The sequence below is a fragment of the Electrona antarctica genome (assembly GCF_951216825.1).
Source record: "Electrona antarctica genome assembly, chromosome: 19".
Taxonomy (NCBI): Eukaryota; Metazoa; Chordata; class Actinopteri; order Myctophiformes; family Myctophidae; genus Electrona; species Electrona antarctica.
In genome coordinates, this window is record NC_136800.1 from 38,866,878 (window position 1) to 38,879,475 (window position 12,598).

The window sequence follows — 12,598 nt, forward strand, 5'->3', positions numbered from 1 at the left end:
AGTCCACACTGTACTGTACATGTTCTAGCTCGCAGCATCCTGATAATGATTGGTCCTGAGAACACCATGTTCCAATTAACATCTTATTAGAGAGAGAGAGAGAGAGAGAGAGAGAGAGAGAGGGAGAGGGGGAGAGGGAGGGAGAGGGAGGAGGAGGAGAGTAATGTGTGCTGCTGTGAATTGCAGATGGGATGTGAGAGAGAAGGGAGAGTGGGAGATGGAACAGGAGGGGGTAAAGAAGGGAGAGTGGGAGATGGAACAGGAGGGGGTAAAGAAGGGAACAGGAGGAACAGGAGGGGGTAAAGAAGGGAACAGGAGGAACAGGAGGGGGTAAAGAAGGGAGAGTGGGAGATGGAACAGGAGGGGGTAAAGAAGGGAGAGTGGGAGATGGAACAGGAGGAACAGGAGGGGGTAAATTGCAGACAGAATGAGAGTGAGAGGGAGGGAGGGAAACCCTGGGACAGAGATTGAACTAGAGAGGAGGGAATTGCAGACTGGAGCAATGAGCAGCCAAGTCAGAGAGGAGAGATGATGAGCAGTGGAGGGTGGCTGTGAAAAAGTGGAGTGTGTGTGCGTGCGTGTGCGTGCACATGCAGCATTGTATTACTATACTTGTCAGGACCAAATGACCCCACAAGGCCACAACACAAGTATAGTAGAATATGAGAAACAGTGAGGACCATTTCCCTGGACCTCACTGTTTTATTGTTGAAAAAAATATTTTTAGAGATACGTTTAGAATTTGGAAAATATTCAGGTTGGGGTGAGGTTTAGGATTAGAGTATTTAGTGGTTATGTGTAGGTGCTTGGGTTAGAGTTTTCACAATTTCATACTTACTGTGCAACTGTCATACACACACACACACACACACACACACACACCGAAAAAGACGATCTGTAAGCTTACAGGGTTGTGAGCTTGCATGCGGATCGTCAATTTTTGAGTGGTGTAAACCACTCCTACGACTGGCTTTGTTAGTTTACCTGTCTGTCTGTCTGTCTGTCTGTCTGTCTGTCTGTCTGTCTGTCTGTCTGTCTGTCTGTCTGTTCGTACCAAAAAATGAGCATGGTTGTTGAGTGGTGTAAACCACTCCTACGACTGGCTTTGTTAGTTTACGTGTCTGTCTGTCTGTCTGTCTGTCTGTTCGTACCAAAAAATTAGCATGGTTGCTACGGTCACCCAGTTCACCCGGGTGTCTTATATAGCCTAGATCTAGGAAAGTGGTCACTCAGTTCACACGGGTGTGATTTCATTACGTCAGACATTACGTCAGACCACAGCTGATCAGGCTATATAAGACCTTACACCACTCAGTTCACACGGGTGTGATTTTTCTGTTATTTTGAGCTATTTCCAATGCTGTCCTACATTGTCCTCACAAGTATAGCAATTCAAACGTGTGTGTGAACGTGTGTGCGTGCGTGTGCGTGTGCATACGTACACGCGCGTGCGTGCCTGTGTGTGCATACGTACACGTGTGTGTGTGTGTGTGTGTGTGTGTGGTGCGCTTTGCATTCAGCTGCGGTGCTGCAGTATGACAGAAGACTGTGTTATGATGAACATGTAAGCGTGTTGTCATCGATCGGCCGCCCCTCGTTGATTGGACGGGCTCTCTCTCCACACGTAGCCCATACATCCATGGCTCCACACTAAGTGAATTATTGGCTCGTACAACACACATAATGCTCTCTCTCTCTCTCTCTCTCTCTCTCTCGCTTTCTCTCAATTCAATATCTCTCTCTCTCTCTCTCTCTCGATCTCTCTCTCTCTCTCTCTCTCGATCTCTCTCTTCTCTCTCTCTCTCTCTCTCTCTCAATTCAATTCAATTTCTCTGTCTGTCTGTCTGTCTGTCTGTCTGTCTGTCTGTCTGTCTGTCTTTCTGTCTGTCGGTGATAATAATGATAAAAAATGATAATAATACATTATTATAATAATACATAATCAGAATCTCTGTCATTCTCTCTCTCTCTCTCTCTCTCTCTCTCTCTCTCTCTCTCTCTCTCTCTCTCTCTCTCTCTCTCTGTCTCTCTCTCTCTCTCTCTGTCCTTCAGCAATAGTGTTTTTGAGGGGCGCTAGCCCCTCCTACATCCAGCTTTTAATTACCATCCACAAACTTCGTCTTAAACAAACACAGTCTCAAGGTTGGACTTTATTGTTACATCTTGTGTACATCAGGTACATCAGAGTAAAACCTATTTTTGTTTGGCTTCCTTCAGACAATGCAGCAGCATAGATAACATCAAACATCAAGCACAGCAAGCACAGCAAAAAGGGGTACAATAAGGAGTACAAGAAAGAGTAAAAAAATATATTATATGTATACGTGCATGTTTTCCCTGTAGTAGCAACGTTAGGTAAAGCTTATGTTCCATATTATACAACAAGTTTAGAAAGGTGCAATTTGAGGCTACGCTCCATATATTATATACAACACATTTAGTTTAGAAGGTGCAGTTTAGGTGTTTGTTTGCACACGTTCTCTGGGTATACGGTAGAGCAGAGACTCAGTCACTTTAACCCATTTTGACCTGAGATCAGATTCTAAAAATGTCTTCTACATCCTGACAGTTTTCTGAAAAAGCTATGTTTCTATGTCAGTCGTTCTTCGATTTTTCAAAAATAGCAGACCTACAAGCTCGTAGCGCGCCACTCGGTGGCGCGCTATGAGCTTGTAGATCTGCTATTTTTCAATAGCTACTGTTTGCCGAAACGTTGGAAAAATAAAAATGTGATGGCATCGTGACTACGAGCTGTGCGGCCTCTCTCCTTTCTCAGTCATAGTTGTATCTCCTGCGGTCAGCACCTCCCCACTACTGGTGTGCGCTCCTACCTTCCTGTTTGTTTGAATAGCTAAAGCATATAAACTATAATGCTAACACCAAAAGGGGTTCCCGCCCAAACTGGGATAATGCAGATTAAATGATGGCTCATGCTGCGGTGATCACCCCGCTGCTCCGGGCGCTGTGCAATAACTGGCAGCTTCTTGTAGAAACATTGCAGAGACGATATGGCACTGAGAGCATCATAAAACTGCCTGTGTGTGTGTGTGTGTGTGTGTGTGTGTGTGTGTGCTTGCGTGCGTGCTGTTTAAGTCTAGGGGTTTTACTGCCCGTAACATGTATGAAAGAATAACACGGCCCATAAAAGAGTATCTGCTTTAATACTCGGTTCACAATAAGTGTGTGTGCGTGTGTCAGTGTTGCCAGATTTTGTGAGAGAAACAAGCAAAACGGGTCCACGAGAACGAGCGCAAGAGATTAAAGAAGCGACCATAGGTTGCAACACACACACACACACACACACACACACACACACACACACACACACACACACACACACACACACACACACAGGTCCTGAGCAAAACGACTTACTAAAGCAATGACTTATACTCAGTTTAGCCACTTTAACCCTATATCGACAAGCTCACAACGCGCTGTGAGCTTGTTGATCGGCTTACAGATCACCAGTATGAGAACAGCATTAGGAAGGACACCCAGATAAGCAGCAACACTTGAAAAAAGAGGCCCAAAAACCTGCAACCCCCAATATTTACAAACAACTTTACAGAAAAACAAGCCCAAGTTTGCTTCTTATTAGAAGCTGACTTGGCAACACATGGCGTGGATTGCTCGTGAGTTGCTGTGATGAAGGATATCAAACGGAACACAACCACCCTAAAGACTAATCATTGTGTATATTCCTGCACTATACCTGCATCCAGTGATCTTGGTACATAGAAATTGATCTATTGAAGATTCTGACTTTCAAATGTACATATTTTTTGTTTTGATTGTATTGCTGTATTGTTGTATTGTGCTTTCTGCTTTGGCAATGTAAACGTATGTTTTCTCATGCCAATAAAGCCCTTTGAATTGAATTGGATTGCATTTGGTTGGACTGGGTGCTGTGACGCCATACGGTTTGTTGTCTGCTCCCCCTGGAGGCGGAAAGGGGGAAATGAGTGAACGGCGCTTCTACATTAACACACACAACGTGCATTTAATGTGCAGTTACAGGCCGTGTTGCCTGGAAATTGCCTTGTAAAAGTATGTAATGGAGTGAGAAATGGGTTGAAGAGACAGTACATGATGCGGTCGGAGTGGGCCTCCTTGTAGAGTGCTGGTAGTATATAGGTTTTAACCCATTCTGGACGGGAACCCCTTTTGGTGTTTTAACTAAGCATTGTTATACTTTAGCTATTGAAAAATAGCAGATCTACAAGCTCGTAGCGCGCCACCGAGTGGCGCGCTACGAGCTTGTAGGTCTGCTATTTTTGAAAAATCGTGAAAATGCGGCCCAAATCTTTTAATATATATTCTTTTAGAGCAAACGTTTTTTTCATTTCGACGTCGGGTCTAAATGGATTAATGAGCAAAAAAGAGAGACATTTAACATCCCGTGCAGGACCTGCAGAGAAGCTGTTTTTTTAAGGGGTTTGAAGGGAACACACACACACACACACACACACACACGCACGCTTAACATCACACACTCAACATCACACACTCTTGCGTTTAATCTCGGTGTGTTCAAAGGAGTCGTGATGGATAGGTTTTTATGCCACGGTAACATATGGTGGGATTGTAGTGTGTGTGTGTGTGTGTGTGTGTGTGTGTGTGTGTGTGTGTGTGTGTGTGTGTGTGTGTGTGTGTGTGTGTGTGTGTGTGTGTGTGTGTGTGTGTGTGTGACTGTGTGTGTGTGTGTGACTGTGTGTGTGTGACTGTGTGTGTGTGTGACTGTGTGTGTGTGTGTGTGTGTGTGTGTGTGTGACTGTGTGTGTGTGACTGTGTGTGTGTGTGACTGTGTGTGTGTGTGTGTGGAGGAGCATCACTGAACAGTATAATTACCCTTCACGTCAGGTTAGCTCTGACTGACTTCAAAGTCTCTGTTTGTGTTTTAGGAGTAATATATCATCTCTGTGCCTCCTATTACATGCCACCTGATGACAAACATATCTAAACTATTAGTATTCTTTTTTGTACACATGCTTTGATAAACAAACAGTACATCTTTGATGTTAACACACCTCTCTCTCTCTCTCTCTCTCTCTCTCTCCTCTCCCTCTCCCTCTCCCTCTCCCTCTCCCTCTCCCTCTCTCTCTCTCTCTCTCTCTCTCTCTCTCTCTCTCTCTCTCTCTCTCTCTCTCTCTCTCTCTCTCTCTCTCTCTCCATCTCTCCCCACCCTTCCTTCCCTTCCACCCCCGTTCCCGCAGTGGGGCGTCTGCTGATCGAGTTCAGCTCCCTGATGACCATGGAGCGCGTGCAGAAAGAGAACCCCAACGTCACAGAAGGAGGGCGCTACACGCCACCCGACTGTCGACCCCGATGGAAGGTCTGTCTGTCTGTCTGTCTGTCTGTCTGTCTGTCTGTCTGATTGCTTGTACAGTATGTATTTGCCAGCCCAGTTCGCAGACTGGTTAATCACATGATTATAACCGGTTGTCTTGTCTAGAACAAATGGTTGCCAAACAAAGACCCATAAGGGAAATGCTAGTGAAAATAGCAGATCTACTATAGCTGACATAGCAGTAGAACTGCTATTTTCAACACTTCTTAAAAGCGTTTTTAACCCCCCCATTATTTATTATATATAAAAAAAACGTGTAACAAAAAAAACTATTTGATCACGGCCCCTAAAAATGGTTTGAGAAGCTGTTAACTGACTGGCTGGCTGATTACATACTGTCGCCCGGTGGTTACCTGTCTGTTCTGACTGATCACGTACTTATTCTACGACTGATTACATAGCAGTCTAGCAAGGTAGTTAATTGTCTGACGGACTGATTCGACGGTCGGCTGGCTGGCTGGCTGACAAGTGTATGGAGGGGGAGGGGGGGGGGTCCATTGGATCTATACAGAATGAACAGCACAGCACAGCGATATACCTTGTGCTGTGACAGTTAACCACCATGGTGGATTCCACACTGCTGTCAGGTTTCGCTGCAGAAGCATTATCTCTCGTATGAAATAAAGCTCATCGGAGAGTAATTTGCGCAAACATTCTGCGACGTCCGTTTCACTATTAGCCGTCAACGGAGCGCTTCCAACGAGTGAGTATAGTGATGACTAGTTAGTGACACCTCATTAGACTTCTCTTTGTCCAAATTGCAATTTCGGGAGGCTCCAGTGTGGGAATAAATGTTAATAATAATAATAAAAAAGAAAAAATATATATATATACAAAAATACAAAAATCAAGTATCATCATTGGCACGACACCCACGCCCACTTCAATAGATAGATAAGATGGATACCGCAGGAGAAATGCAGACGCCAGAGACAGCAACGCAGTGAAAAGTTACAGATACAGGCCATAGAAGTGCAGTAAGGTACAGAAGAGTAACACCATTATTGTGATGTTTTGTAGGTTAAAATTCAATTCTAAAACGTTTAGTCCCAATACTTGATTCTGATTGGCTGGTTACCGTCACGTGACCGTTGTAAATCTCACCGATAATCCACACCTTCAATCACTTTATATCATTCCCAGCTGGTCCCGCAGCTCTGTAGCTGAACTGGGGAAGGGAAGCACTTGATTGCCCTACACACGCTGGCCTTGCGGGCGGGTAAGCACCGCCCGCACTCATATGACCGTGAATGTGTGGCTCCAGGAAGCCCCGTAAAGACATCAAGCGCTATTCTCCCGTCACATAGCCTACTTGCCGAGCAAAACAAGGAAGTGTCACTCGCTCTGATGGGCGCAAAGCGTAGCTACTTTTGTGAATGTAATAGTTTTATGAGGTTAATATTGCTATATGTTTGTAACCGTTTTAGAAACGCAATAAGCCATGCGAGGTCCCAGCTTACCGTGGATTTTACAATGGCAGATAGGGTAGAAGACCCTCCGCTATCGTGTCGGGTCTACCTACACCTCTCAGCCATTGTAAAATCCACGGTAACTTGAGACCTCTGGCTTATTGCTTTAATAACCCTCTGGCCGTGTTCCCCTTCTTTGTCGTATAGGTGGCCCTTATCATCCCATTCCGCCACAGGGAGAACCACCTAAAGTACTGGCTTCACTACCTCCACCCTATCCTCCGTCGACAGAAGATCGACTATGGCATCTACATCATCACCCAGGTAGGAAGACACTCCGGTCTCCTTGGCCTCCTTGGCCTCGTTCCTCTCCGAGGAGAACGGCCTGCTAACGACCTAATGCAGAGAGTGCATGTCTACAGGATAACCAGAAGGCCCGCTCCAAAACGACCTAATGCAGAGAGTGCATGTCTACAGGATAACCAGAAGGCCCGCTCCAAAACGCGCTCACCCCCCACAAAAAATTAGCATGGTTGCTATGGTCACCCAGTTCACACGGGTGTGATTTCATTACGTCAGACATTACGTCAGACCACAGCTGATCAGTCTATATAAGACCTTACACCACTCAGTTCACACGGGTGTGATTTTTTTTGCGTACCAGCAGCTCTTCTATTCTTGTATTTGTTTTACTGACGATGAGATTAGAAATAAGTTTAGGTTTAGGCATACAGTAGTTTTACTGAGTTTAAGTTTAGGGATAAGGTTAGGTTTTGGCCTAGTTTTACTGAGGTTACATTTACTTCCATTGTATGCCCTTCCCCTGGAAGCTGTCTTTTCCGACCAATCGCAACACAGGGTCTAGGGTGAGGTGACGAAGGGGTCCTGTGATTGTCCAGCATGCTAGTCTAGGGTGAGGTGACGAAGGGGTCCTGCGATTGTCCAGCATGCTAGTCTAGGGTGAGGTGACGAAGGGGTCCTGTGATTGTCCAGCATGCTAGTCTAGGGTGAGGTGACGAAGGGGTCCTGTGATTGTCCAGCATGCTAGTCTAGGGTGAGGTGACGAAGGGGTCCTGTGATTGTCCAGCATGCTAGTCTAGGGTGAGGTGACGAAGGGGTCCTGTGATTGTCCAGCATGCTAGTCTAGGGTGAGGTGACGAAGGGGTCCTGTGATTGTCCAGCATGCTAGTCTAGGGTGAGGTGACGAAGGGGTCCTGTGATTGTCCAGCATGCTAGTCTAGGGTGAGGTGACGAAGGGGTCCTGTGATTGTCCAGTCTGCTACACAATAAAATCCTCAGTGTTAATAAGCACTTGAGACGAATAACAGTCTAAATCCATAATTTATTCTGACCGCTCCCCGAAAAGGTCTATCTGTCCTGACCCCTAATCCATAATTTATACATTATGGATAATTACTAGTGTAGACTTAGATTGTTATTTGTCTCAACTGCTCAATTTATAATTTGTACGGGATTATTTGGTTCCACTTGTATATCTGTATAATATATCAGAGTTAAATTATAAGTGAGGTTTTTACTGTCTGTCGTGTTAAGGCCCTTGCACACAGACTCCAAAGACTCTAAAAATGGGACCCAGTGCCTCCCTGCTTGACACTCAGCATCAAGGGTTGGATTGGGGGTAAGTCCCTGCGACATACTAGCGTCATGTCCAGGGGGTGTACTTGTACATCAAGCTGCCTCACGCTACAGAAACAGGAGATAGGCTCCTGCCCTATGGGCCTCATGGCTCGGCAAGGCTACTTACTACTACTACTACACAGAATCCGACGTGAGTTTTTTTACGTCTCTGAATGAGGCAGCGGTCTCCTGTGTGTCTCTATCTCCGGAGCTAATCTTGCAAACCTCTGTACTGATCAGCGGCACATTCCTTGTACACTAGGCTAATGTAGAATCCCACTCATTTTCTTCCTCACATTATGAGATACATTTGTGTGGATTCACGTGGCTTTATTATAACTCTGAGGCGTTATATTAAACGTATCTATCTGAACACTCTGAATGATACGGTCATAGGGGTCATACATGACCTCAATCAGTTCTCCTAATTACACAGGCATGGTTTCCAAGGCTTCAGAGTGACTGACAGTGTCCCACAATAACATGAAATAAAATACCACATGCTGTGGTGGGAGGCCATTGTAAAAAAAAACACAATGAAATCAATTTTCAATTTCCCTGGGATCGTCATAATGTCAGAGCGCCTCCCTCCCATCCTTAGCGGTGCTGCTAACACAATGTCCATGTTCGACATGATACAGGTCAGGCTATGTTTTAATTTGACTCGTATCTCCGCAGGCCCAATTCCTCCCTGATGGAAAGTATAAGCCCTTTTATCAGACTAATAATGCCCTTTTCTCCTTTAACACATTTAGACATGACGTCGAAATAAAAAAAAAGTCTTCTGAAAGAATATATATTCAAAGATTTGTGCCGCATTTTCACGATTTTTCAAAAAATAGCAGACCTATGAGCTTGTAGATCTGCTATTTTTCAATAGCTAAAGCATAACATAATGCTAACACCAAAAGGGGTTCCCGCCCAAAATGGGTTAAAATGTATGCTTCTTTGTATCCCACTCTCCCAAGCACATGGCCGCGTGATTAATGTGATATTACTGGCCCAAGGTTTTTCTGCACAGTATATTGTCGCTGTGGGGCGGAAAGCTTATTATGTCCAAAACTGTTACTTTTCTGGATTAAAATGTAGCAACAGTAGCAGATTGAGCTTGTGGATCTGCTACTTTTGATGCTTTTGTGTGATGCTGTAGTAGTTAGTATGATCAAAGGGCGTTAACCTACGAAATAAACTAGTTAAAATATGTGACTAAATTTGACTGAGGGACTGCCATTGGATTTTTTTGAATTTTCGTTTTTTCATGTCATATGAAAGCAGGGAATCATAGCTTTAAATTGACATATTGGTTGTTCAGTTTGACCCACCAGTTTAGGAGATATGGCTTACAGAGTAATGTCTTGCAGAGAAACAGCGAGTTGAGAAAACAGGCTTGAAAGGTTCACTTCTGTGGTCTCTAACATTACTCCTAGCTACATGTTTAAGCATTTATTTCATATTTACATGTCGATTTCAGCTCTGACACTTATTTCAGACATGCTCTAGTATGTGATGAGTCTGCCTGTGCTATTAACTCAGTCAAATCTGGTCACATATGGAGATGAGAGGTTTCTGTTCGGCTGCAATGAGATGCCTTTAAAACACCCTCCGTCCAATACACTCATTCATGTTGAACTGACAAATACCACATACTACGCAGAAAAGGTATTAATTTTACTCCACTCTCTTAATTCAGTCAGATATAGTTCACAAATAGATTGAGAACACTGACAGCTTGAGAACATTATTTTTATTTACAAAACATTATGTATTATTTGATGTTGTCATTCAGGCTCTGCTATACATTATTCCCTGCTCAGCACGTTGGAAAACAAACCATTTGATGTATTGCCTTTTGATGTTGTCCCTCTGGAGTATAAGAGCGTCTGCTATAAATGCCTAAATTGTAGCTCAGCGGACTCAGAGAGCAGGCAGAGAGGCCTCTGGGTAATCGTAAAAGGTCTGCTTTGCGACCCTCAGTCGAGAGTGTCCCTGAGCAAGGCACTTAACCCCCCCCCCTCATGCACCCTTTTCTCCCTGAATGCCTCTCCAGTTCCTGTAGGCGCCGCGTCCACTGGGCTCCTTAACACATTTTGTGCCCAAGACGTCTGTGGACGTCTTTGGTATTACCGCACGGGCATAGCCCAAGACGTCTGTGGACGTCTTTGAAAAAAAAAAAAAAAAATATATATATATATATATATATATATATATATTTTATTATTAAAAAAAATCAAAACAATGATTTTTTTTTTTATACGTGGTGCCAAAGTTTGTGTTTTCGCCATTGAGAATGCATTTGGCGTTTAAATTAAATAACTCAGAAACTATAAAACATTTCAAAGTAAAAAGTTCCAGCATGTGTCTTCACAATTATAAAAAATGTGAATGGATTTTCTAGGTGAAAGTGATTTTTGGGCAGTTTTGCGTGGGCTCTCAATGTGTTAAAGGGCTTCCAGGAGCCTGAGTTGAACATCTTTTAGCTCTCGGCAGAACAGACACTTGCACGCCGCGCCAGTGCAAGCTATAAAGTGCCCGGCGCACCGCCGCCTCGCTGCTGGAGTTTCCAAAAATGAAAAACATGAGCTGTGCTCAGAAAAAATACATCTTGGTGCAGGCACAGGGCCTTAGGCTGGAATGGCTCAGGTAAACAGACTGTCTCACACGTCTTGTTCTGTTGCATTCTGAACACTGTTGACCAGTGGTACCGAAGGAGAATAGAAAACTTTCAACAGTGTATTTTTTTCCCCCCACACTGTGCCTGTGAACACAGACGTATAGACGTATATATATGATGTCATGGCTGTTGGGTCCAAAACGTTCCTAAAAAAAAAAACGATTTATAATAGTGAAAATACTGTAGCTGATCTACGTACATGGCTATTTTCATGATTCGCAAACCTATAGGCTACTTTCACTACTTTTCTGTGACGCTTTTGTATGATGAAGTAGAGCAGGGGTTCTCAACCCGTGTTTTTTTTGTTTTTTTTTGCAACTGAATGGCTGGAAAAGAGAAATGAAGAGTTTACATAGTACACATAGTATATGCATAAACCTTCCTTAATGATTATATCTGGTTTCAGTATTTATTCATGATGTATTTTCACTATTATTATGGTTATTGTAGCGGTCAATTTGTATTGGGGGTGGGGAGGGGGGCGGGGCGGGGGTCACGAGACATGGCCAAAGCATTTCTGGGGGTCCCCGGCCAAAAACGTTGAGAACCCCTGAAGTAGAGCATTCATTTACAGGGGGTAAAAAGTGAAATATGGAGATACAGTACAAGGTTTCTACCCGACAGCAGCAATTTGCTGGTGAGTGAAAGCTTTGCTTGGAGTAGGTCACAAGCATCACTCTACTAGCTTGCTCAGTATTACAGTGTACCATATTATTATTATTATTCAAGTATTTGTATTGAATATTACAGTGTACCATATTGATGCTGTCTGACCTCAGAAACCTCTTATCTCCATATTTTAACTTTTTGTGTTTTTTCTTAAATTACAGTAACACCCTATACTACACCAAAGCATCCAAAGTAGCAGATCAGCAAGCTTGAAGCGCAACGCGAATCGCTGCGTTTCGAGACTTGGGGATCTGCTACTTTTGCTACAGTTGGGTGCCACCGATATTGTCCCTTATCATTTGACCCATTTAGGCCTGACCTCAAAATTTAAAAAAATCCTTCTAAATCCTCCAGTTTTCTGAAATAAATATTTTCACGATTTTTCAAAAATAGCAGACCTACAAGCTCGTAGCGCGCCACTCGGTGGCGCGCTATGAGCTTGTAGATCTGCTATTTTTCAATAGCTAAATTATAACAATGTTTAAAACACCAAAAGGGGTTCCCGCCCAAAATGGGTTAACTGTCCTTTTGCGCAGATCACGCAAACCTCAGCAAAAAGAAAAGGACAATATCGATGGCCTCCAACTGTACTTTTGCTATGTTTGAATGCTGAAAAGTAACCGTTTTTGGACCTGTGAGGTTTCCACCCGACAGAGACGTATTACAATGTACCGTATATGAGTTCTGTCTCCGTTTGCTTTCACTACGAGCTCCTTTTTTCTGCTTGGGTAATGAGCTCTCTTCTGCGCCCTCTCTGTACCCCTCCGGGCCCAAAGCAACGGCGTAATTCACCCCCTGCGGAGCAAACCTTTAGTTCCGCGGCTGCCCCCCCATGCCCTGCTCTGCTCTGCTCTGCTCTTG

At 44.0% G+C, this 12,598-nt stretch overlaps 1 protein-coding gene across 1 annotated transcript in view; it reads left to right on the plus strand.

Moving 5' to 3' along the window:
• b4galt2 (UDP-Gal:betaGlcNAc beta 1,4- galactosyltransferase, polypeptide 2) overlaps positions 1-12,598 on the plus strand; it is a 343,648-nt gene that overhangs the window by 169,911 nt on the left and 161,139 nt on the right. The window contains exons 3-4 of the mRNA XM_079488696.1: positions 5,217-5,335; positions 6,967-7,083. Coding sequence (XP_079344822.1) covers positions 5,217-5,335; positions 6,967-7,083 — 236 coding nt within the window. The remainder of the gene's footprint in view (positions 1-5,216; positions 5,336-6,966; positions 7,084-12,598) is intronic.